A 26,542-nucleotide genomic window follows, 5' to 3' on the forward strand; every position below is an offset into this window, starting at 1 on the left:
ATGTCAAAGAGGTATGTCAGTTCTACACAATATATTTCTATCTGTGTGCTTCAATAACTCGGTCACAGGAATGGGGGGGAATTGTGTTGTGTGTGTGTGTGTTCCTCCAACGGGTGTATCCAAAGCTTATCTGGCTGTAAAATAAAGTAAGGTAGGTGAAAGTAGATCCTTCAAAACAGCTGGTCAATAGCATTGTGTAGGTCTACAGTGTGTGCATTTTTTGTTTTCATAATATGATATAAATGTAATCTTGGTGGTTTGTATGTTGTTAGTATCAGGGCACAAGGCGAGACCCAGATGCAGACACAGGAGGCAGATGGTTGGAGTCTGAGATGTTTATTGAAATAAAAGGGGGTAGGGAAGAGAATGGTCGTGGACAGGCAAAAGGTCAAAACCAGTTCAGAGTCCAAAAACAGGCAAGGGTCAAAACCGGGAGGACTAGCAAAAAGAGAATAGAGAAGGCAGGCGCACAGGAAAACACACTGGTTGACAAGGACATAAAAGACGAACTGACACAAAGAGACAGGAAACACAGGAATAAATACACTGGGGAAAACAAGTGACACCTGGAGGGGGAGGAGACAATGAGGGGGAGGAGACAAGGACAGGTGAAACAGATCAGAGTGTGACAGTTAGCTCTATTAGCCTACTGTATTGTTGCTGTATGACTATGGGGCTAATTCAGCCGGCCTATCACATACTGTAAGAGTGACATTTCTGCAGAACTGAAACTCTTCAGTGAATGGGAAATTAAACCCATAGGCCTACATATTTGCTATTGGGGCCGTTGTGGCGGATGAATCAGAATTAGTTGGGTAACATAGATAATTACGATGTTTTATTTGCATAATATGCTTATGTGAGATACTTGTCATTATAATGTATCCTTTTCATATAGTGTTGGCAGTTGCACTTTTCCCTCAGCTAGGGCTCAGTCATTTGGGGCCCAGAGAGGGGAGAGGTCAGGTTTGCCTTTCACATGTTCCTTGTGCTATGAAGAATATCAGAAAGGGAAGAGGACAGAATGGAACATTGTCTTCATATGTGAATGTGTCAATACCTATTCTTAAACCATGTGAAGGGATGGTGTGATTAATGGGGAACCAATTACTTGTCTCCACAATGTCTGTGCACTTATACTGGGATAGTATATGACCTAGAGGCTCACTCCCCTCAGTTAACGTTCTGAGAACACGTTCCAATAAGACTCAATAACTCTGTTAGCTTAGTTTACTTGTTTCTAACTCCAAGCACAGATAGGACACATGGAAATGTATTTGCTTGGACATTAATCATGCAAACACATTTCTTTTATATCGTTGCATGGCGTCAGTGAGATGCAAACCATGTTTAGTCTATTCAATCATACCGTATTTCAAAGGACTCATTAAGATCAGCTGTGGCCAATTAGTGGACGCGGCAAACACATCTGAATACACTTGCAACATTCTCAGGAAACTAGTCTAGAACCAAAAATATATTATATTCTAAGACCATGTTCTTTGTATGTAAGTTGATGGAATATTCTCCTAACCCTACACATGAATGTTTTTGCCACATTCCCATGAAACATGTCTAGAACATTCATATCTAATGTTCTAGACAACATGGTTGCCATGTTCTGTGTATGCTTGGTGGGACGTTGATGGAATATTCTCCTAACCCACAGAAAACTAGACATTTCAATGTTCTTGCAATGTTCCCATGAAACGTGTCTAGAACATTAGTACCTTATGTTCTGAGAACATGGTAACCACGTTCTGGGTAGGTTATATTTGACATTACGGGAACAATATCTTAGAAACATAACATTGACATGAAAACATTAGTAAATGACCTAATGCGACTCTTAACTTCTTGCGTCGAGCCATCCCGGATCCGGGATCGTGACTACAGCCTCAAGCCCATTACCATAACGCAACGTTAACTATTCATGAAAATCGCAAATGAAATTAAATCAATATGCTAGCTCTCAAGCTTAGCCTTTTGTTAACAACACTGTCATCTCAGATTTTCAAAATATGCTTCTCAACCATAGCAAAACAAGCATTTGTGTAACAGTATTGATAGCTAGCATATCATTTGGCGTAGCATATAGCGTTAGCATTCAGCAGGCAACATTTTCACAAAAACCAGAAAAGCATTCAAATAAAATCATTTACCTTTGAAGAACTTCGGATGTTTTCGATGAGGAGACCCTCAGTTAGATAGCAAATGTTCAGTTTTTACAAAAAGATTGTGTGTTGACAAATCGATCCGTTTTCTTCACGTTTGGGTAAGAAAAAAAATAAAAGTCATTAAAACAAACTTTTTTCCAAATTAACTCCATCGACAGAAACATGGCAAACAATGTTTAGAATCAATCCTCAAGGTGTTTTTCACATATCTATCGATGATAAATCCTTCGTGGCAGTTGACTTTCTCTTCTGAAGAAATGGAACGCGCATGGACCTAGAGATTACGTAATAATTTCGACACAGGACACCGGGCGGACACCTGGTAAATGTAGTCTCTTATGGTCAATCTTCCAATGATATGCCTACAAATACGTCACAATGCTGCAGACACCTTGGAGAAACGACAGAAAGGGCAGGCTCATTCCTGGCACATTCACAGCCATATAAGGAGACATTGGAACACAGCGCCTTCAGAATCTGGGGCATTTCCTGTATGAAAATTCATTTTGGTTTAGCCTGTAGCATTAGTTCTGGGGCACTCACAGATAATATCTTTGCAGTTTTGGAAACGTCCGAGTTTTTTCTTTCCAAAGCTGTCAATTACATGCATAGCCGAGCATCATTTCGTGACAAAATATCTTGTTTAAAACGGGAACGTTTTTTTATCCAAAAATTAAAAGAGTGCCCCCTATCTCGAAGAAGTTAAGGGAACGTTCTCTAATGTTGTGGGAACGTTTGCTGTTATCTGGGCACCTGAACGCACACACCCACACACACAAGACGTAAGGTCTGGGTTCTTTGAAGTGTTCCGTGACAAATTACTTTTATTGTAGTGCTATACATAATATTGGATTGATTGAAGGATTGTCTGACGGATTGTTGATTGATTGATTCTCTGCCCCCAGTTCCCACCACAGACCTGCGTGGTCGAATGTTTACAGTGTCGAACGACGGGGGATCTCTCCCTACTCCACTCCCACTTCTTCTCCCTCCTCTCCATACACCTCATATCCCTACACCACCTCCTCCCCCTCTCTCTCTACTCTGACTGTGTGTCTGCGTTACATGGCTGAGGAGGGAAAAGACTTGACTCTCTTCAGCCTCACTCAGGGGAACTACTGGAACCTGTTACTGGAAAGGAACAGTGGGATGGACTACCTCTCCACCCATTCCTCCTCTCAGTCCTTCCGCTCCTATAGGCTGTTATCAAAGTACATCACAGACATAGAGCACCGCCCTTGGACCAATCTGTGTGTTACTTGGGAAGCAGAGACGGGTGTGGCCCAGGTGTGGAGGGGCGGGACTGTCAGCGTTAGGAAGAGAGTGCTTGGACAGGTAAGAGGGGAGAGTGGGGAGACAACATAGAGGGGGAGACTGGGAAAGGAGAGTGGGGGAGGATAGGGGAGAGAGAGGGTGATATACACTGCCTTCAAAAGGTATTCACACCCTTGACTTTTTCCACATTTTGTTGAGTTACAAATTGGGATTGAAATGGATGTAATTGTCTTTTTTTTCAATGATGTAAACAAAATATGTCAAAGTGGAAGAAAAATTATTATATTTTTTGAAGATTAATGAAAAATAAAACACTAATATATCTTAATTAGATAAGTATTCAACCCCCTGAGTCAATACATGTTAGAATGACCAGCGATTACAGTTGTGAGTCTTTTTGGATAAATCTCTAAGAGTTTTGCACACCTGAATTGTACAATATACATTTTTTTAATCTTCAAGATCTGTCAAGTTGGTTATTGATCATTGCTAGACAGCCATTTTCAAGTCTTGTCATAGATTTTCAGGCTGATTTACATTTACATTTAAGTCATTTAGCAGACGCTCTTATCCAGAGCGACTTAAGTCAAAACTGTAACTATGCCACTCAGAAACATTCAATGTACTTATGGTAAACAACTCCAGTGTATATTTGGCATTGAGTTTTAGGTTATTATCATGCTAAAAGGTGAATTTGTCTCTCAGTGTCTGTTGAAAAGCAGATTGTACCAGGTTTCCTGCTAGGATTTTACCTGTGCTTAGCTCTATTCCATTTATTTGTATCCCCACAAAAAACTCCCTAGTCCTTACCGATGACAAGCATACCCATAACATCATGCAGCCACCACCGAGCTTAAAAATATCATGTGATGTGTTGTTATGGATTTTCACCAAACATAATGCTTGGTATTCAGGACAAATAGTATATTTCTTTGCCACATTTTTGCAGTATTATTTTAGTGCCTCATTGCAAACAGGATGCATGTTTTGGAATAATTTATTTTCTGTAGACTTCCTTCTGATTCTGTACAGACTACAATGTTAATCCATCCTCAGTTTCTCCTATCACAGGCATTAAAGTCTGAAACTGTTTTAAAGTCATGTTAACCAATATCATCGCACACAGAGTCCATACAACTTATTGTATGACTTGTTAAGCAAATGTTTACTCCTGAATGTATTTAGGCCATAACAAAGGGGTTGAATACTCAAATCAAATCAAATCCAAATCAAATTTTATTTGTCACATACACATGGTTAGCAGATGTGAAATGCGAGTGTAGCGAAATGCTTGTGCTTCTAGTTCCGACAATGCAGTGATAACCAACAAGTAATCTAACTAACAATTCCAAAACTACTGTCTTATACACAGTGTAAGGGGATAAGGAATATGTACATAAGGATATATGAATGAGTGATGGTACAGAGCAGCATACAGTAGATGGTATCGAGTACAGTATATACATATGAGATGAGTGTGTAGACAAAGTAAACAAAGTGGCATAGTTAAAGTGGCTAGTGATACATGTATTACATAAGGATGCAGTCGATGATGTAGAGTACAGTATATACATATGCATATGAGATGAATAATGTAGGGTAAGTAACATTACATAAGGTAGCATTGTTTAAAGTGGCTAGTGATATATTTACATCATTTCCCATCAATTCCCATTATTAAAATGGCTGGAGTTGGGTCAGTGTCAATGACAGTGTGTTGGCAGCAGCCACTCAATGTTAGTGGTGGCTGTTTAACAGTCTGATGGCCTTGAGATAGAAGCTGTTTTTCAGTCTCTCGGTCCCAGCTTTGATGCACCTGTACTGACCTCGCCTTCTGGATGATAGCGGGGTGAACAGGCAGTGGTTCGGGTGGTTGATGTCCTTGATGATCTTTATGGCCTTCCTGTAACAACGGGTGGTGTAGGTGTCCTGGAGGGCAGGTAGTTTGCCCCCGGTGATGCGTTGTGCAGTCCTCACTACCCTCTGGAGAGCCTTACGGTTGAGGGCGGAGCAGATGCCGTACCAGGCGGTGATACAGCCCGCCAGGATGCTCTCGATTGTGCATCTGTAGAAGTTTGTGAGTGCTTTTGGTGACAAGCCAAATTTCTTCAGCCTCCTGAGGTTGAATAGGCGCTGCTGCGCCTTCTTCACGACGCTGTCAGTGTGAGTGGACCAATTCAGTTTGTCTGTGATGTGTATGCCGAGGAACTTAAAACTAGCTACCATCTCCACTACTGTTCCATCGATGTGGATAGGGGGGTGTTCCCTCTGCTGTTTCCTGAAGTCCACAATCATCTCCTTAGTTTTGTTGACGTTGAGTGTGAGGTTATTTTCCTGACACCACACTCCGAGGGCCCTCACCTCCTCCCTGTAGGCCGTCTCGTCGTTGTTGGTAATCAAGCCTACCACTGTTGTGTCGTCCGCAAACTTGATGATTGAGTTGGAGGCGTGCGTGGCCACGCAGTCGTGGGTGAACAGGGAGTACAGGAGAGGGCTCAGAACGCACCCTTGTGGGGCCCCCGTGTTGAGGATCAGCGGGGAGGAGATGTTGTTGCCTACCCTCACCACCTGGGGGCGGCCCGTCAGGAAGTCCAGTACCCAGTTGCACAGGGCGGGGTCGAGACCCAGGGTCTCGAGCTTGATGATGAGCTTGGAGGGTACTATGGTGTTGAATGCCGAGCTGTAGTCGATGAACAGCATTCTCACATAGGTATTCCTCTTGTCCAGGTGGGTTAGGGCAGTGTCCAGTGTGGTTGAGATTGCATCGTCTGTGGACCTATTTGGGCGGTAAGCAAATTGGAGTGGGTCTAGGGTGTCAGGTAGGGTGGAGGTGATATGGTCCTTGACTAGTCTCTCAAAGCACTTCATGATGACGGAAGTGAGTGCTACGGGGCGGTAGTCGTTTAGCTCAGTTACCTTAGCTTTCTTGGGAACAGGAACAATGGTGGCCCTCTTGAAGCATGTGGGAACAGCAGACTGGTATAGGGATTGATTGAATATGTCCATAAACACACCGGCCAGCTGGTCTGCGCATGCTCTGAGGGCGCGGCTGGGGATGCCGTCTGGGCCTGCAGCCTTGCGAGGGTTAACACGTTTAAATGTCTTACTCACCTCGGCTGCAGTGAAGGAGAGACCGCATGTTTCCGTTGCAGGCCGTGTTAGTGGCACTGTATTGTCCTCAAAGCGGGCAAAAAAGTTATTTAGTCTGCCTGGGAGCAAGACATCCTGGTCCGTGACTGGGCTGGATTTCATCTTGTAGTCCGTGATTGACTGTAGACCCTGCCACATGCCTCTTGTGTCTGAGCCATTGAATTGAGATTCCACTTTGTCTCTGTACTGACGCTTAGCTTGTTTAATAGCCTTGCGGAGGGAATAGCTGCACTGTTTGTATTCAGTCATGTTGCCAGACACCTTGCCCTGATTAAAAGCAGTGGTTCGCGCTTTCAGTTTCACACGAATGCTGCCATCAATCCACGGTTTCTGGTTAGGGAATGTTTTTATCGTTGCTATGGGAACGACATCTTCGACGCACGATCTAATGAACTCGCACACCGAATCAGCGTATTCGTCAATATTTCCATCTGACGCAATACGAAACATGTCCCAGTCCACGTGATGGAAGCAGTCTTGGAGTGTAGAGTCAGCTTGGTCTGACCAGCGTTGGACAGACCTCAGCGTGGGAGCCTCTTGTTTTAATTTCTGCCTGTAGGCAGGGATCAGCAAAATGGAGTCGTGGTCAGCTTTTCCGAAAGGGGGGCGGGGCAGGGCCTTATATGCGTCGCGGAAGTTAGAGTAACAATGATCCAAGGTTTTACCACCCCTGGTTGCGCAATCGATATGCTGATAAAATTTAGGGAGTCTTGTTTTCAGATTAGCTTTGTTAAAATCCCCAGCTACAATGAATGCAGCCTCCGGATAAATGGTTTCCAGTTTGCAAAGAGTTAAATAAAGTTCGTTCAGAGCCATCGATGTGTCTGCTTGGGGGGGGATATATACGGCTGTGTTTATAATCGAAGAGAATTCTCTTGGAAGATAATGCGGTCTACATTTGATTGTGAGGAATTCTAAATCAGGTGAACAGAAGGATTTGAGTTCCTGTATGTTTCCTTCATCACACCATGTCCCGTTAGTCATGAGGCATACGCCCCCGCCACTCTTCTTACCAGAGAGATGTTTGTTTCTGTCGGCGCGATGCGTGGAGAAACCCGTTGGCTGCACGTTGGCGTCTTTCCAGTAAGCCATGTTTCCGTAAAGCAGAGAACGTTGCAGTCTCTGATGTCCCTCTGGAATGCCACCCTTGCTCGGATTTCATCAACCTTGTTGTCGAGAGACTGGACATTGGCAAGAAGAATGCTGGGAAGTGGTGCGCGATGTGCCCTTTTTCGGAGTCTGACCAGAACACCGCCTCGTTTCCCTCTTTTTCGGAGACGTTTCCTTGGGTCGCTGCATGCGATCCATTCCGTTGTCCTGTTTGTAAGGCAGAACACAGGATCCGCGTCGCGGAAAACATATTCTTGGTCGTACTGATGGTGAGTTGACGCTGATCTTATATTCAGTAGTTCTTCTCGACTGTATGTAATGAAACCTAAGATGACCTGGGGTACTAATAACAATAAAAACAAAAAACTGCATAGTTTCCTAGGAACGCGAAGCGAGGCGGCCATCTCAGTCGGCGCCGGAAGTTAGTTTGGATGATAGCGGGGTGACTTCAGGAAAGAGCAGAGGGAGCGCCCCCCTATCCACATCGACGGGACAGTAGTGGAGAAGGTGGAAAGTTTTAAGTTCCTCGGCGTACACATCACGGACAAACTGAAATGGTCCATCCACACAGACAGCGTGGTGAAGAAGGCGTCGCAGCGCCTCTTCAACCTCAGGAGGCTGAAGAATTTTGTCTTGTCACCGAAGACACTCACAAACTTTTACAGATGCACAATTGAGAGCATCCTGTCGGGCTGTATCACTGCCTGATATGGCAACTGCTCCACCTTCAACCGTAAGCCTCTCCAGAGGGTAGTGCGGTCTGCACAACGCATCATCGGTGGCAAACTATCTGCCCTCCAGGACACCTACGTCACAGGGATGCCAAAAAGATCATCAAGGACAACAACCACCCGAGCCACTGCCTGTTCACCCCTCTATCATCCAGAAGGCGAGGTCAGTACAGGTGCATCAAAGCTGGGACCGAGAGACTGAAAAACAGCTTCCATCTCAAGGCCATCAGACTGTTAAACAGCCACCACTAACATTGAGTGGCTGCTGCGAACATACTGACTCAAATCTCTAGCCACTTTAATAATTAATAATTGGATGTAATAACTGTATCACTAGTCACTTTAAACAATGCCACTTTATATAATGTTTACATACCCTACACTACTCATCTCATATGTACAGCATATACTGTACTCTATACCATCTGCTGCATCTTGCCTATGCCGTTCGGCCATCGCTCATCCATATATTCATATGTACATATTCTAATTCATCCCTTTACACTTGTGTGTATAAGGTAGTTGTTGTGAAATTGTTTGATTATTTGTTAGATATTACTGCGCTGTCGCATTTCGCGACAGTCACATTAACATCTGCTAACCATGTGTATGTGAACAATAAAATTAGATTAGATTTCATTTGATTTGAAAACATTTCAGTTTAAAATGTTGGATTAATTTGTGAAAATGTCAACAACAAAAAATCCACTTTGACATTGTGGTATTGTGGGGCATTGTGGGGTATTGTGGGGTATTGTGGGGCATTGTGGGGTATTGTGGGACATTGTGGGGTATTGTGGGGAATTGTGGGGTATTGTGAGGCATTGTGAGGTGTTGTGGGGTATTGTGGGGTATTGTGAGGCATTGTGAGGTGTTGTGGGGTATTGTGAGGCATTGTGAGGTGTTGTGGGGTATTGTGAGACATTGTGGGGTATTGTGAGGCATTGTGGGGTATTGTGGGGAATTGTGAGGCATTGTGAGGCATTGTGAGGTGTTGTGGGGTATTGTGAGGCATTGTGGGGTATTGTGAGGCATTGTGAGGTGTTGTGGGGTATTGTGAGGCATTGTGAGGCATTGTGGGGTATTGTGTGTAGATCAGTGGCACAAACGTTTAATTTAATCAATGTAAAATTCAAGCTGTAACACAACAAATTCTGGAAAAAGTCAAGGGGTGTGAATAGTTTCTGATAGCACTGTAATTGCACCACAGCTGGCCTTGAGCCTCTTAACGTGAGTCGTGGGGTAGTAAGGAAAGACACAAGACACATTTCAAATCACATCAAATAAAACGAACCGGGGGCACCGTAGGGAGAGTTAAAGTAACTATGCATAGATTATAAACAGAGTAGCAGCAACGTAAAAGAGGGGTCTTGGTAGCCCATTGATTAGCTGTTCAGGAGTCTTACAGTTTGGGGGTCAGAAGCTGTTAAGAAGCCTCTTGGACCTCGACTTGGTGCTCCGGTACCGTTTACCGAATACAACAGGTGTAGACCTTACAGTGAATCGTTTTCCAATCACTTCATTGCAAGACCGGAAACCCCATTGTCATTTGTTATTTCAAATAACTCAACCCTGCATACAAATACCATTGGCTATTTGCAACCATTTTACATCTAAACTCATCAACACAAAATACAATTCTCAACACACCACACTTCTCCCCGGAAATTCTCACTTCCTCTGAAAACATTCTTGATGAACATCATGGGTTTTCCAAAACAGTTTCACTCATCAACTCATATACAACCTGTTTACAGATCCAATCGGTCCGGAGGACTTCTGACCCTTTTTGGCCTCGCATGACACTCTGGGCCCTCAGGCTCACGGCCTCGCATGACGCTCTGGGCCCTCAGGCTCACGGCCTCGCATGACGCTCTGGGCCCTCAGGCTCACGGCCTCGCATGACGCTCTGGGCCCTCAGGCTCACGGCCTCGCATGACGCTCTGGGCCCTCAGGCTCACGGCCTCGCATGACGCTTTGGGCCCTCAGGCTCACGGCCTCGCATGACGCTCTGGGCCCTCAGGCTCACGGCCTCGCATGACGCTCTGGGCCCTCAGGCTCACGGCCTGGCACAACCTGTGTCTCTGGGCCCTGAGGCTCACGGCCTGGCACAACCTGTGTATCTGGCCTCGCATGACGCTCTGGGCCCTCAGGCTCAAGGCCTCGCATGACGCTCTGGGCCCTCAGGCTCAGGGCCTGGCACAATCTGTGTCTCTGGCCTCGCATGACGCTCTGGGCCCTCAGGCTCACGGCCTCGCATGACGCTCTGGGCCCTCAGATGACGCATGACGCTCCGCTCCCGGTTACGACAGAGCCTGGCGCCAACCCAGAGTCTCTGGTGGCACAGTTGGCGCTGCCGTACAGCGCCCTTAACCACTGTGCCGAAGGCCTGTTGATCCACATGCTTCTTACACAATTTTCCCTCAGGCTGCACTACATGCAAGTACCGAGTTCCCAATCCCAGGTAGCCATTTTTCTCTCCTCCCCGGTAGTCTCGGTGCTGTTTGTTCAGACTGAAAAAAAGGAATAGCTTGCTGAAAACCGGGCTGAAAACCTGGGTTTAACCAATGATAACCTTGTTCTAACCTGTCTTTTTAGGAACAACTCTGCTGGAGTTTTTCCAGTTGTGGCATGCGGCGTATTCCTGTAGGCGAACAGAAAGTTGTCCACACTATGCTGTACAGACCGCCCTGATCACTTGTCCTTCTCTAGTGCCTGTTTTAGATTCTGTACAAGTCGCTCTGCTGCGCCATTTGAAGCTGCATGGTACGTACGGAGCCGACTCGATGTGTTTCACCCCATTCAACTGGAAGGATGTCTCCAACTTTTTTGACACCAGCTGCGGCCAATTGTCTGAAACCCACTCGTCAACTAACCCGTAGGCTAAGAACATTCCCCGAAGTGTCTCTACCGTGGCTGTAGCATTACTCATACACTTTACTTCTGGCAAGCTTGAGTAGGCATCCGTAACTACTAAGAACCGGTGCTTTCCCTTTTGAGCAAAATCTATATGGATATGCTGCCAGGGCCTCTCAGGCCATTTCCAAGGATGCACTGGTGCAAGGTTCGGCCTATATCTATTAGACTGACACACCTGGCATCTCTTTACCATGTCTTCTGTCTGAGTCTAACCTGGGCCACCAAAAGTGGCTCCATATGCAAGAGCTTTCATTTTGACCATGCCCCAGTGGTTTTGATGTAGCTCCTTCTGTAGGTCCCTCTGTAGAGGGCACCACCGCTCTCACACCCCATAACACAGTCACTTTCTACAGTGAGCTCATCCCATTCTCACCCAATAAGGCTTTAGTTCAGGATCAGTAACATGGTTAGGCCCCCCTGTAAGGGTGAAGTGCTTCACCTTAGCCAAACCCTTGTCCTTGGTAGTTTCCCTGGCTATGTCCTTCGTTAAATGGGAAGCCTAGATAACCCATCTGCATTAGCATGCCGCTGAGAGGACTTGTATTGTATAAAATACTGATATACAACTAGTATTAACACCCACCTCTGGAGTCTGGCTGCTGCTAGAGCTGGAACTCTTGTTTTTGGTCCTAGTATTTTCACAAGTCGCTGATGGTCTGTCAGCAATGTAAACTTACGACCATATTGGATAGTCATGGCATTTCATTACCCCAAATATGATCCCTAAGGCCTCCTTCTCTATTTGGGCATACTTGTATTTGGGTTGAGTTATTTGAATTAACAAATGACAATGGGGTTCCCATTCTTGCATTGAAGTGATTTGATTACGAGATGGAAGGACGGTAAAAGTTCAATGATGTATTAGAGAGTTGGGCTGAAGACACTGTAGAGAATAGTCGAATGTAATGTGCTACGGAGAACATTAAATCAATCTGTTCCGTTTATTATAAGTGTGCTTTGGAATCTTCAGTAAAAGAACCAAAACATTTTAACAGTTAACGCAATAATTTTAGTGAACAATTCAAAAAATGTGAATTCTGATAGGCACACACACACACACACACACACACACACACACACACACACACACACACACACACACACACACACACACACAATTGTCTTGTCTGAACACCGTCTATGGTACAGGGGAGTCAAGGGCTCACTCCTCCACAACCCTCTCTGCAACCTGTAAAACAAAGAGTTCTCAATGAGTTAAATACTACTATCCGGGTTCTTAAGGATATTGTGTCTTTCCCAAAAGTTTAGCAATGTGCATTGGTAGTTCATTGGTATTTAACTTGTGTTTAAAAAAAATTATATCTGTGCTTTGACCAGAAAAACCTGAAATCATATGCATTTGCTAGGTTTTAAATCCAAATGGAAAAACAAAACATGACTCAATCCAATGCTTTAATGAAGGGTGCCATTGGTGCACACTTAGGGAGGTAGAGCAGGGTTTCTCAAACTATGGGTCAGGACCCAAAGTGGGCCCTGGGTATGTGAGAGGTGGGTCGCAAGTTGATACATTTAGAATCAACTATAATAATATGTCTTATTCATTTGGGTTGTTGGAGGACAGTGAACTCCTCATTTGGGTCTCGAGCTGAACCCCCGAGGTAGAGAATCGAGACATAACACAAATCACGTCACATACACACAAAGGTGATGAGAGAGAGAATGCTGTATTGGTCAGAGAGCAGACTGGGAGCAGAACCTCAGCAGAAACCTGATGGGGAAAGACGGTCACCACCTGGGCCAAAGTAGTGTCACTGACTGTTGGAGTACTTTGTAAGAGACATTTTGGCAGTATGTGGTCGGGATTCAAGAACACTGCGCAGCTCAGAAAGAGCACCGAGACTGATTACTTCCGGTGTAGCAGTGACATTGGTTGTGATGGCAGTCAAATTCTGCAATCAAAAGATGGAGGAGGAGGAAGCCTTCATTCTGCATCATCATAAGTCTGCACTCACGTGATTAAGGCAGGGATGGCGTACGCCTGTTCTGGAGGAGAAACGTGAAGGAATAACAGGGAGAAAACAAACAGAAAGGAAACGTTTAGGCAGCTTGAACTGGACATCAAATATCTACCAACACTGGCGCCCTCCATGTTTAAAAGCAGTGAGGAGGGGAGTGAGAGCTCCCACTAGGATGGACTCAACGGAAAAATATGAACGCTAAAACAAAACCCAAACTCTCGTTCCACGTCACACACACCGCCGAACGTGCAACCTAAGGATAGGCTACACAGTACACACAGGAGGAGGAAGGACAATATTAATCCTCCTCCAGACCCTGGCCCATGTCTCAATTGTATTTATCCGTTATTTTACCAGGTAAGTTGACTGAGAACACGTTCTCATTTGCAGCAACGACCTGGGGAATAGTTACAGGGTAGAGGAGGGGGATGAATGAGCCAATTGTAAACTGGGGATTATTAGGTGACCGTGATGGTTTGAGGGCCAGATTGGGAATTTAGCCAGGAAAATCAGACCCCAACAAATGTTCAGGCTCAACCATATATCTGTCAGAGCCCTTGATACCAGTAGATTCAGGTCCCTCTTAGACCCCATAAGTCAAACGCTCCTAACTCTAACTGAAAATACCCCCCCATGTATCTAGTTTGATATGTGAAGATGGTCACTCAGTGGATTTTATTTTATTATGATATTTTTTTTATCCTCACTTGGACTGATCTTCCAAGAGTCCTTAAACATTCAAATACAATTCATAATACGATCACATATATTACACACTGTTACAAACAGACATAATACACTAACATGTTGTCACGCCCTGACCATAGATAGCCATTGTTTCTCTATGGTGAAGTGGGTCAGGGCGAGACTGGGTGTGATCTAGTTTCTTTATTTCTATGTGGTATTCTAGTTTATTTTTCTATGTTGGTGATTTGTATGATTCCCAATTAGAGGCAGCTGGTAATTGTTGTCTGTAATTGGGGATCATATTTAAGTAAATGTTTCCCCGCCACCTGTGTTTATGGGATGTTGTTTTTGAGTTAGTGCACGTAGCATCGTTCTCGTCACGGTTCGTTGTTAGTTTGTTTCTTTTTGTCTTTGCTTAGTTTCACTTTCTAATAAATAATGTGGAACTCCACATCCGCTGCGCCTTGGTCTGACATTTATTCCAGCGAACGTGACACATATTGACCAGATAAATACTCTAAAGTCTAAAAAGATTGATTCATCGACCATAGTCCAGCACAACTTTCCTATGTATATCATATTTAAATGGTTTCAAAGTATTATTTGAATTTATATATTGAAAGGTTTCTGGTTTGCTCAGTCAAATTATTCAATTTATTTATTGCTCTAAATCGAAAAGTTATTTTGCCTATTTCTCTTTTCTGTCTGGATAACAGATGGTGGACAGTCTATTCCTAGTATTTACTGAATGACTGTCTCTTACCAACTGAATACTGTTGTGAGTAGAGTTTGGCCGTTTTAAATGGTGTATGTTAGGAAATAAAATAAGTATGTTTTTTCTCTCGATGAACTTGTTGACCGAGAGCATTGTGCATGACTACGACAGAAGAACCGTCTCTCCACAAAGCACAATCCTTGCTGCTTTGTTCTGTGAAATCTGCAGCATCCTAATTTCACTTACTGAGCAGTGTACAAAAGAAAGGAAACGCTCAAGGAGTACATCACCTTTCTACAAGAAGAGGGATCTGTTCTGGCTGCTCATAGGATCGTTGCTGCCTGCCTCTCAGCCAAACCAATAGCAACGCTCTTGCTAACCAGCTGATGTTGTTGACAGGAAGCAAGAGTAGGAACTGGAGACACACTGAGGAAGGCGCAAGCTGAAACATATCCTTCTAGTGTATTAAGACATTTTGCTACTAAGAATTTGAGAAAATAAACAAAGCTTTAACTGCAAGTCATATCAAGTGAGTGCTGGTCCTTTCTTAATTTTTTATCTGAACAAGAAACCATTTGATAACCCCCTATGGTCGACTGAAACAGCAGTGCGTCAATCTAAGTTAAATAACAAAAAAATCCATCATAATCGTTCAGATTAAGCTAGAGATATGCTTTCTATTGGCATTGGATGCGTCTCACGATGGTAATATCCATTTTGCTCTACGACCCCCACAAGTGTCACAGGACTCGTCTGAAGGTAAACAGGTACCAGTTTAATGGAAGTCTGAAGGTAGTTTTGTGCCTGCCCCAAAAAAAGGGGTTATATATACACACACTACCGTTCAAAAGATTGGGGTTACTTAGAAATGTCCTTGTTTTTGAAAGAACAATTTTTTTTTTAAATTAGCCATTAAAATAACATCAAATTGATCAGAAATAGTGTGTAGACATTGTTAATGTTATAAATGACTATTGTAGCTGGAAACTTTTGTACGGAATATCTACATAGGCCCATTATCAGTAACCATCACTCCTGTGTTCCAATGGCACGTTGTGTTAGCTAATCCAAGTTTATCATTTTAAAAGGCTAATTAGATCATTAGAAAACCCTTTTGCACTTATGTTAGAACAGCTGAAAACTGTTCTGATTAAAGAATCAACAAAACTGGCCATCTTTAGACTACTTGAGTATCTAGAGCATCAGCATTTGTGGGTTCGATAACAGGCTCAAAATGGCCAGAAACAAAGAACTTTATTCTGAAACTCGTCAGTCTATTCATGTTCTGAGAAATGAAGGCTATTCCATGCGGGAAATTGCCAAGAAACTGAAGATCTCGTAAAATGCTGTGTACTGCTCCCTTCACAGAACAGTGAAAACTTGCTCTAACCAGAATAGAAAGAGGAGTGGGAGGCCCCGTGCACAACTGAGCAAGAGGACATTAGTTTGAGAAACAGACGCCTCACAAGTCCTCAACTGGCAGCGTCATTACATAGAACCCGCAAAACACCAGTCTCAACGTCAACAGTGAAGAGGCGACTCCGAGATGCTGGCCTTCTAGGCAGAGTTCCTCTGTCCAGTCTCAATGTCAACAGTGAAGAGGCGACTCCGAGATGCTGGCCTTCTAGACAGAGTTCCTCTGTCCAGTCTCAACGTCAACAGTGAAGAGGCGACTCCGAGATGCTGGCCTTCTAGGCAGAGTTCCTCTGTCCAGTCTCAACGTCAACAGTGAAGAGGCGACTCCGAGATGCTGGCCTTCTAGGCAGAGTTCCTCTATCCAGTCTCAACGTCAACAGTGAAGAGGCGACTCCGAGATGCTGGCCTTCTAGGCAGAGTTCCTCTGTCCAGTCTCAACGTCAACAGTGAAGAGGCGACTCCAAGATGCTGGCCTTCTAGGCAGAGTTCCTCTGTCCAGTCTCAACGTCAACAGTGAAGAGGCGACTCCGAGATGCTGGCCTTCTAGGCAGAGTTCCTCTGTCCAGTCTCAACGTCAACAGTGAAGAGGCGACTCCGAGATGCTGGCCTTCTAGGCAGAGTTCCTCTTTCCAGTGTCTCTGTGTTTTTTTGCCCATCTTAATCTTTTATTTTTATTGGCCAGTCTGAGATATGGCTTTTTCTTTGCAACTCTGCCTAGAAGGCCAGCATCCCGGAGTCGCTGCTTCACTGTTGACGCTGAGACTGGTGGTTTGCGGGTACTATTAAATAAAGCTATGATTTAAGATGTATTTTTTGTCTGTCCTTTTTGCCATTTATGAATGTGTTATTCAATGCATTTCTATGAGCTTCAGTAGTAAAGGCCAAAATGAATATTTTATCAAATAAAATATAAATAAAGGGCTCCTGAAATTCCAAACCAAATATCTAAATGATCCATTGTATGACCATCTTAAAACAATTCCATATGTTAGCTTAGCACCCCCCTCCCCCAACGTCTTTGACTGAAGAAATAAGGAGGAAAGGCAAATCTAATTTGAGACATGGAGGTGGAGAGGTGAATCAAACACAGTCTGTCAATAACCCACGTATCAAGTGGCTAATTCGACTGATGTTGCAATGGTGTTCAATGTCCAACTATGCCAGCCCAGTACAGCTTAGCTCAGTTTGTGTTCTGTAGTGTGAAAAATAACCCGTTTCTTTTTCGTTCCTCCATTTTGGTGGGGCGCCATCTTCAGTAGGGCTCCAATAACCTCCTCCACTTCGGTATAAAGTTAAGTTTTTAAATCCTATAGTAACAACATACAGAGGGGGAGTTCTAGAGACATGATTGTAGGAACAAATGGAATGTAAACAAAACAAAACACATAGTGATGTAGCCTATGATTTAACAAAATCAATAGGTCAAGGTAACGTGGATTGTGTGGATTTCAGCATGGCTATGATGTGGTCAAAGTTACAAGCACGGGTACTAAAGATCCAGACAGACATAAGGTTGCAAAAAACATAATCTATAAATTCCCTGGTTTCCCAGAAATCCTGGTTGGAGGCTTCTGGATTTCCTGCTTTTTCCCCAACCGATTCCGTAAATCGTCCAACCGGGATTTCAGGAAAACAAGGGAAATGATTCAAAGTTCCTGGAATTTTGCAACATATACACAAAGTGCACAAAACATTATGAACACCTGCTCTTTCCATGACAGGCTGACCAGGTGAATCCAGGTGAAAACTACGATCCCTTATTGATGTAATTTGTTAAATCCACTTCAATCAGTGGAGATGAAGGTGGAGGAGACGGGTTAAAGAAGGAATTTTAAGCCTTGAGACAATTGAGACATGGAGTTTGTATGTGTGTCCTTCAGAGGGTGAATGGACAAGACAAAATATTGAAGTGCCTTTGAGCGGGGTATGGTCCCAGACGCACCATACCCTATGCTGATATTTTATTCTAAGTACTAGTAATTCCTCTTCATTCTGTACTTTCAGAAACCACACACACACAATATTGAACATAACTTGTCAACATCATGAGTGGAACTGGACATCGTTCATGCCAAATATTGAGGACAGCTTTTGTTTGCCAGCAACATACTGTTTGGAGAGGGAGTAGGGAGGAAGAGAGAGTGAAGAGGATGATGAGGGAGTAGGGAGGATGAGGGAGTGAAGAGGAGAATGAGGGAGTAGGGAGGAAGAGGGAGTGAAGAGGATGATGAGGGAGTAGGGAGGATGAGGGAGTGAAGAGGAGGATGAGGGAGTAGGGAGGATGAGGGAGTGAAGAGGAGGATGAGGGAGTAGGGAGGATGAGGGAGTGAAGAGGAGGATGAGGGAGTAGGGAGGATGAGGGAGTGAAGAGGAGGATGAGGGAGTAGGGAGAATGAGGGAGTGAAGGGGAGGATGAGGGAGTGAAGAGGATGATGAGGGAGTAGGGAAGATGAGGGAGTGAAGAGGAGGATGAGGGAGTGAAGAGGATGATGAGGGAGTAGGGAGGATGAGGGAGTGAAGAGGAGGATGAGGGAGTGAAGAGGAGGATGAGGGAGTAGGGAGGATGAGGGAGTGAAGAGGAGGATGAGGGAGTAGGGAGGATGAGGGAGTGAAGAGGATGATGAGGGAGTGAAGAGGATGATGAGGGAGTAGGGAGGATGAGGGAGTGAAGAGGAGGATGAGGGAGTAGGAGGATGAGGGAGTGAAGAGGAGGATGAGGGAGTGAAGAGGAGGATGAGGGAGTAGGGAGGAAGAGGGAGTGAAGAGGAGGATGAGGGAGTAGGGAGGATGAGGGAGTGAAGAGGATGATGAGAATGATGAGGGAGTGAAGAGGATGATGAGAATGATGAGGGAGTGGGAAGGTGAGTGAGATATTGTCGATATAATTGCATTATGGAACTATATTTGACTTGTATGAGAACTGTATGTCCAATTACAAAAAACCTGGTTCAGGAATCATCTCACCTGTTAGGTGGCGGTGAACTATGTGGCCATTGAGGACAGCGGTGTCGATCAGATGGAAACATACATTCTTATACCACTTGGTGGTTTTCCCGAGCGCAAGCCACAAAGCTGTTTATCATATCCACTGCCCCCATTTCGCAATTATAGTCAACTACACAGTCTGGTTTGAACTTTCTCTCTCCCGTAAGGTGGTCCACCTTCCCTGTGGCTCTCTCTTCTCCTGTAGCTCCAAGGCACAGCGATTGGTCTCCTCCACTATGTTTCCCACCAGCTCCCCTGTCAGAAACAGCTTGAAGCACTCTGCCTCAGAGGGAGATGGCAAGGGGCTTTGCACTCCAGACTGGGACTCATCAAAGCCAACAGCAGGGCCAGGAGGGGTGGCATGGCTGGAGGCCTTCCAGCTACAACAGACCTCCTGTATTTCACACCACTGTTGGTGTGGCTCCATCACCACCAGCATCGTCAGAGGGACCTAGGACTTTGTCTGTGGGCAAGGGGTCCTCAGCTTAAGGGTTCTCAATGGCCACAAGGTTGGGGGCAGCTCCTCACTGTCACTGTCAGATTCCTCACTGGCATACTCAGAATCATTGTCAGAATTGACAAAAATCTCCAGAATTTCCGCTTTTGTGAGTTGCCTCATTTTGAAAGACATTGCTAATGTTACAACTTAGCCCCACTAGCTAAGCTACATACATAAACAATAACACTGAAGGGCTACAAGTGAGTGTCAGAGGCGACACGATTGGCTGCCGGCGTGGTGATACTGGTAATTTGTCTCCACAGGTGGATTGTCCACATGGCAGGTTAGGATAATTAACGTGGAAGGTTAGGAGAACTAACACAGCAGAATAGGTGAACTAAAGTAGGAGGTTAAGAGAATGAGGTGAAGGTTAGGAAAAGGGTTAGGCTTAGCTACAATGCTACAGTTGTCAACAACTGTTATCCCCAACAAGACCACTAGATAGAACTGTTATAGGCCTAGCTACTCCATGTGGCCACAACAGTAAAAACGTAAACAAACCACATGTGGCGACAAATGATCAGTATCAGTATCAATGATCAGTCTCATAACACCGGCACGGGCTACTTGTATCAATAAGCCACTATCAGAGAATGCCTTGGTGTTCATTGTACTTACTGTTAATTTGTATGTTTTCAAGTACTGGTAGCAAATCATGCATTCCGATTATTACATAGATTGTAATGGACACAACTTATGTGTGTAAAATACTTTTTGGAAGCTTGTACTGATTATGATGAGCAATTTTTTAATTTATTTGACCTTTATTTAATTAGACAAGTCAGTTAAGAACAAATTCGTATTTACAATGACGGCCTACACCAGCCAAACCCTAACCCGAACGACGCTGGGCCAATTGTGTGCCGCCATATGGGACTCCCAATCACGGCTGGTTGTGATACAGCCTGGAATCAAACCAGGGTCTGTAGTGGCACCTCTAGCACTAAATGCAGTGCCTTAGACCGCTGCGCCACTCGGTAGCCCTAATGCTAAGTTATTTGCCGGTTATGTGTGGAGCCATGTTTGTTGACACCATTCAAAGCATTCTGGGTGTCAGGTGAACATCTTCAGAGAGAATATGTCATAACCAAACGAGTTGAAGGGATGGTTCACTTATCTTTTGAGTAAACCTCCTGAAGTGAATGATAGGAAGTGAACGCTGGTAGACGACACAGCCCCCTCGCCTTCGACAACAACCCTTTGCATACAGCAAACAGACCCAACTCATCTTGTCACCTCTTCTTATCTTTGATTGATGACGAGTTGTAAATAGTAATTACCATTAGCCAATTTATATTATGGTTTCTGTCAGCCGAGAGCTGGTAATGGCTGGCTAAATATTACCGGTTTATATATATATATTTTGAAGGCAAACAACAAATTCCACTATTGTGCCTAATCCTTATTGTTACTCCACAACAGATAACCCGTCCGGTCGAGGCTCACTAGCCAGATGACCCTAGCTGGCAGTTTATAACGTTAGCTTTGAGAAACAGGGTTAACGTCTTCGATATAGGGGGCGCTCTTTTAATTTTTGGATTTAAAAAAAAACGTTCCCGTTTTAAGATATTTTGTCACGAAAAGATGCTCGACTATGCATATAATTGACAGCTTTAGAAAGAAAACACTCTGACGTTTCCAAAACTGCAAATATATTATCTGTGAGTGCCACAGAACTGATGCTACAGGGAAATCAAGATGAAATTTCAAATAGGAAATGCCCCAGATTTTGAATGCGCTTTGTTCCAATGTCTCCTTATATGGCTGTGAATGCACAAGGAATGAGCCTACCCTTTCTGCCATTTCCCCAAGGTGTCTGCAGCATTGTGACGTATTTGTAGGCATATCATTGGAAGATTGACCATAAGAGACTACATTTACCAGGTGCCCCGCTTGGTGTCCTCCGTTGCAATTATTGCGCAATCTCCAGCTGCGTGCATTTTACCATTTGCTTCAGAGGAGAAACCCAACCAATTATTTTAAATGACTGGTGAGCTCACACGTGATGTGACGAGTTGTAAATAGTAATTACCATTAGCCAATTTATATTATGGCTTCTGTCAGCCGAGAGCTGGTAATGGCTGGCTAAATATTACCGGTTTGTGTTGGGTCAATCTTTCCTCAGTTAGCGCTAGGACTAAGGTAGCATACATTTTCTGGTTTGGATGAGAATTGTGTTATGATGTTGCTACTTCTGTGAATGTCTGAACATTGCATCCAAAAATAAACTGCTCACATTGAGCACATAAAGTTGTAAAGAATGTGTTTGTGCAAAATGTTTCTGTGAAAAAAATCAGTGTGGCCAGCTCAAACAATGACTGTTGCGTCAATCGTAACTAGGACGTTCTAAAGAAGTGTTCTAATTACACCAGTTTGAGCGTACACTGCAGGGACCACTGTAGAATGATCACACCCGTGTGCTTGTAGGTGTTTGTTATTAAGGATGATGTGATGGGTGCAGATTTGGCTGTCAGCTGTGGTCCCGTGCAGTCCAGACTAGAGGTCGACCGATTATGATTTTTCAATGCCGATACATCGGCCGATATTGATTTATTTGTAACAGTGACAATTACAATACTACTGAATGAACACTTATTTTAACTTAATATAATACATCAATAAATTTAACCTCAAATAAATAACTTTGGTTAAATAATGCATAAACAAAGTGTTGGAGAAGAAAGTAAAAGTGCAATATGTGCCATGTAAAAACTAACGTTTAAGTTCCTTGCTCAGAACATGAGGACATATGAAAGCTGGGTGCTCTTTTTAACATGAGACTTCAATATTCCAAGGTAAGAAGTTTTAGGTTGTAGTTACTTTAGGAATTATAGGACAATTTCTCTCTATACGATTTGTATTTCATATACCTTTGACTATTGGATGTTCTTATAGGCACTATAATATTGCCAGTGTAACAGTATAGCTTCCGTCCCTCTCCTCGCCCCTACCTGGGCTCGAACCAGGAACACATCGACAACAGCCACCCTCAAAGCATCGTTACCCATCGCTCCACAAAAGCCGCGGCCCTTGCAGAGCAAGGGGAACAACTACTTCAAGGTCTCGGAGCGAGTGACATCACCGATTGAAACGCTATTAGCTAGCCATTTCACATTGGTAACACCAGCCTAATCTCGGGAGTTGATAGGCTTGAAGTCATTAACAGCTCAATGCTTGAAGCACAGCGAAGAGCTGCTGGCAAATTCACGAAAGTGCTTGTTTGAATGAATGATTACGAGCCCGCTGCTGCCTACCACCGCTCAGTCAGACTGCTCTATCAAATCTTATACTTAATTATAACATAATAACACACAGAAATACGAGCCTTAGGTCATTAATATGGTCAAATCCGGAAACTATAATTTCAAAAACAAAACGTTTATTCTTTCAGTAAAATACGGAACCGTTCCGTATTTTATCTAACGGGTGGCATCCCTATGTCTAAATATTGCTGTTCCATTATGTACAATTCTGGCAAATTAATCACGGTCTTTGTTAGGAATAAATGGTCTTCACACAGTTTGCAACAAGCCAGGCGGCCCAAACTGCTGCGTATACCTTGACTGCTTGCACGGATCGCAAGAGAAGTGGCACAATTTCCCTAATTGGAAATGTTGCAACAATATTGTAACAATAGTACGACCCTATCTTGAGATATTGGACAAAAGTGTTGAATTTAAGAATTCAGACAGGTGATTTGGTGCCATTATTAACTAGGGATTAACATGGACCTGTCCACAACCTTTTACAATAATAAGATATCTCAGCAATGGTAAATCTCTATCCTCATGAAATGAAGTGTTCTGTGTTCGTGGGGGTCCTTTTTATAACATGGAATACATGGTATAACACTAGAACCAAAGTTTCATTTAGTCCCCTAACACCTTGAGTATGGCATAAAATATCAAATGTATACAATGCACCTGTTTATTCTCCAAGGGTTAAGTTTGAAGCATTTTGAGGGCACACTCAACTAATAAACATGAAGCTTTTACTGACAGCAGCCTTGCGGAAAAACACTCGCCTCACCACGCACAATGGGCGGAGCTTATGGGTTCTGAGGTCTGTTTTACTTCCAATGAAACCAACATTTTAAAATGAAAATAAATCACAAAACAAAGTTTCGGTCATTATTTGATTTCTCACTATTCTATTCCTGGTTTTGTTACCCCTCCAAAAAACGAAAAAAGACGAGTCAATGTGGTTCGTCTGCAATTGCGTGACATTGCAGAAACGAAACTCTTTCGCAAAGCCTTGCTGGGAAACGAAACCTACACCTATCTGAGAGCTTCTTTTTTTTTGCACACGCTGTTGAGGACGGGTGTAAGGATCTTAATGCTCGAAATCTTCTCACACTGCCGAAGCTCACAAAAGAAGATGGTTTCGGCGCTGGTTTAACGCTGATGCGCTGATGTCGGTGTTGGGCCTAACTGGGGCAAGACATCGAATAACGCCATCAGGTAGCGCATTCAAACACACACACACAGATACTGTGTTAGGTGTGGGTTCTTTGAAGTGTTTAGTGACAAATCACTTATTATAGTGCTACACAGATAACATTGGTTGATGGATTTGTTGATTCTCTGCCTCAGGCCCCTCCACCTTAAACCTGTGGGGTCAGATGTTTACAGTGACAAATGGAGGGGAACTCACCATGTACACAGATCCGATCGCTCCATCACCCTCCCGATCCCCCTACTCCTCTCCATCTCCATCCTCCACCTCATATCCCTACACCAGCCCCTCTCCCTCTCCTCTGACTGTGTGTCTGCGTTACATGGCCCCCTGGAAGACTTGACTTCAGCCTCACTCAGGGGAACAACTGGAACCTGTTACTGAAAAGGTATTATTGGGGGATGGACCACCTCTCCATGGATTCCTCCCAGGACTTTAGCTCCTATAAGCTGTTCAGGGCTGTCGGAGAGGCACACCCCTGGACCAGCCTGTGTGTTACCTGGGAGAAAAAGACAGGCATGGCCCAGGTGGAGTGGCGGGCCAGTCAGCGTCAGGAAGAGGGTGTTTGGCCAGGTAAGAGGAGAGAAAGTGGGTTAGGAGAGGAGTGGCGGGACAGTCAGCGTCAGGAAGAGGGTGTTTGGCCAGGTAAGAGGAGAGAAAGTGGGTTAGGAGAGGAGTGGGGGGACAGTCAGCGTCAGGAAGAGGGTGTTTGGCCAGGTAAGAGGAGAGAAAGTGGGTTAGGAGAGGAGTGGGGGACAGTCAGCGTCAGGAAGAGGGTGTTTGGCCAGGTAAGAGGAGAGAAAGTGGGTTAGGAGAGGAGTGGGGGACAGTCAGCGTCAGGAAGAGGGTGTTTGGCCAGGTAAGAGGAGAGAAAGTGGGTTAGGAGAGGAGTGGGGGGCCAGTCAGCGTCAGGAAGAGGGTGTTTGGCCAGGTAAGAGGAGAGAAAGTGGGTTAGAAGAGGAGTGGGGGGACAGTCAGCGTCAGGAAGAGGGTGTTTGGCCAGGTAAGAGGAGAGAAAGTGGGTTAGGAGAGGAGTGGGGGACAGTCAGCGTCAGGAAGAGGGTGTTTGGCCAGGTAAGAGGAGAGAAAGTGGGTTAGGAGAGGAGTGGGGGGACAGTCAGCGTCAGGAAGAGGGTGTTTGGCCAGGTAAGAGGAGAGAAAGTGGGTTAGGAGAGGAGTGGGGGGACAGTCAGCGTCAGGAAGAGGGTGTTTGGCCAGGTAAGAGGAGAGAAAGTGGGTTAGGAGAGGAGTGGGGGCCAGTCAGCGTCAGGAAGAGGGTGTTTGGCCAGGTAAGAGGAGAGAAAGTGGGTTAGGAGAGGAGTGGGGGGCCAGTCAGCGTCAGGAAGAGGGTGTTTGGCCAGGTAAGAGGAGAGAAAGTGGGTTAGGAGAGGAGTGGCGGGACAGTCAGCGTCAGGAAGAGGGTGTTTGGCCAGGTAAGAGGAGAGAAAGTGGGTTAGGAGAGGAGTGGGGGGACAGTCAGCGTCAGGAAGAGGGTGTTTGGCCAGGTAAGAGGAGAGAAAGTGGGTTAGGAGAGGAGTGGGGGGGACAGTCAGCGTCAGGAAGAGGGTGTTTGGCCAGGTAAGAGGAGAGAAAGTGGGTTAGGAGAGGAGTGGGGGGACAGTCAGCGTCAGGAAGAGGGTGTTTGGCCAGGTAAGAGGAGAGAAAGTGGGTTAGGAGAGGAGTGGGGGACAGTCAGCGTCAGGAAGAGGGTGTTTGGCCAGGTAAGAGGAGAGAAAGTGGGTTAGGAGAGGAGTGGGGGGACAGTCAGCGTCAGGAAGAGGGTGTTTGGCCAGGTAAGAGGAGAGAAAGTGGGTTAGGAGAGGAGTGGGGGGACAGTCAGCGTCAGGAAGAGGGTGTTTGGCCAGGTAAGAGGAGAGAAAGTGGGTTAGGAGAGGAGTGGGGGGGTAGGTGGGGCACCGCTGCTGACCCAGTGCCTCAACATGACTTGAGATTGTCAACTTTTGAGAGCTACTGAAACAATCTATTAAACTCCTGAGGTTAATGAAGTAATTCAGCATAATGTAGATTAGCGTTTTTCTTTAGTAGATATGATGTATTCTAATTATGCAATATTTTTATTTGTATTTCTTTGTGTGCGTGTGTAGGTGACCAATGGGCCTCCTGTCTTGAAAGTGTTTAAGTTTGAGGGGCAGGTAACTGACGTGGAAGTGTGGGACAGAGTCCTCTCCCCAAGCTGGATACTGGCCTACATGTCTGGGTGGCAGTCCTACTGGTCTTACACCCCTGGTAATGTGCTGACCTGGTCCAAGGCCATCTACTCCACCAATGGTGAGGTTCTCCTGGAGAGAAACACCTACAACTCTGACCATCAGCCTATCAGTGGCCACGACCAGCGCCCAAGACCAATTAAAAGGAAGACAAAGAGAAAGTTTGAATGGAGGAAGAGTGAGAATGCAGAGCAGAGACAGAGGGCATGGCTGTAG

General features: G+C 44.8%; 1 protein-coding gene across 1 annotated transcript; it reads left to right on the forward strand.

The window, feature by feature from the left end:
- On the forward strand, positions 1-26,542 carry LOC124006620 (jeltraxin-like). The gene is made up of 3 exons (XM_046316673.1): positions 1-11; positions 3,083-3,512; positions 26,204-26,542. Exons 1-3 carry the CDS (start codon positions 1-3, stop codon positions 26,540-26,542), a joined length of 780 nt encoding a protein of 259 aa, XP_046172629.1.

Source organism: Oncorhynchus gorbuscha, linkage group LG20 (genome assembly GCF_021184085.1).
Source record: "Oncorhynchus gorbuscha isolate QuinsamMale2020 ecotype Even-year linkage group LG20, OgorEven_v1.0, whole genome shotgun sequence".
NCBI classification, from domain to species: Eukaryota; Metazoa; Chordata; class Actinopteri; order Salmoniformes; family Salmonidae; genus Oncorhynchus; species Oncorhynchus gorbuscha.

Coding starts and splice junctions, on each gene's coding strand:
- LOC124006620 (XM_046316673.1), top strand. Junction 3,513..26,203: donor GGAAGAGAGTGCTTGGACAG/GTAAGAGGGGAG, acceptor GTGCGTGTGTAG/GTGACCAATGGGCCTCCTGT.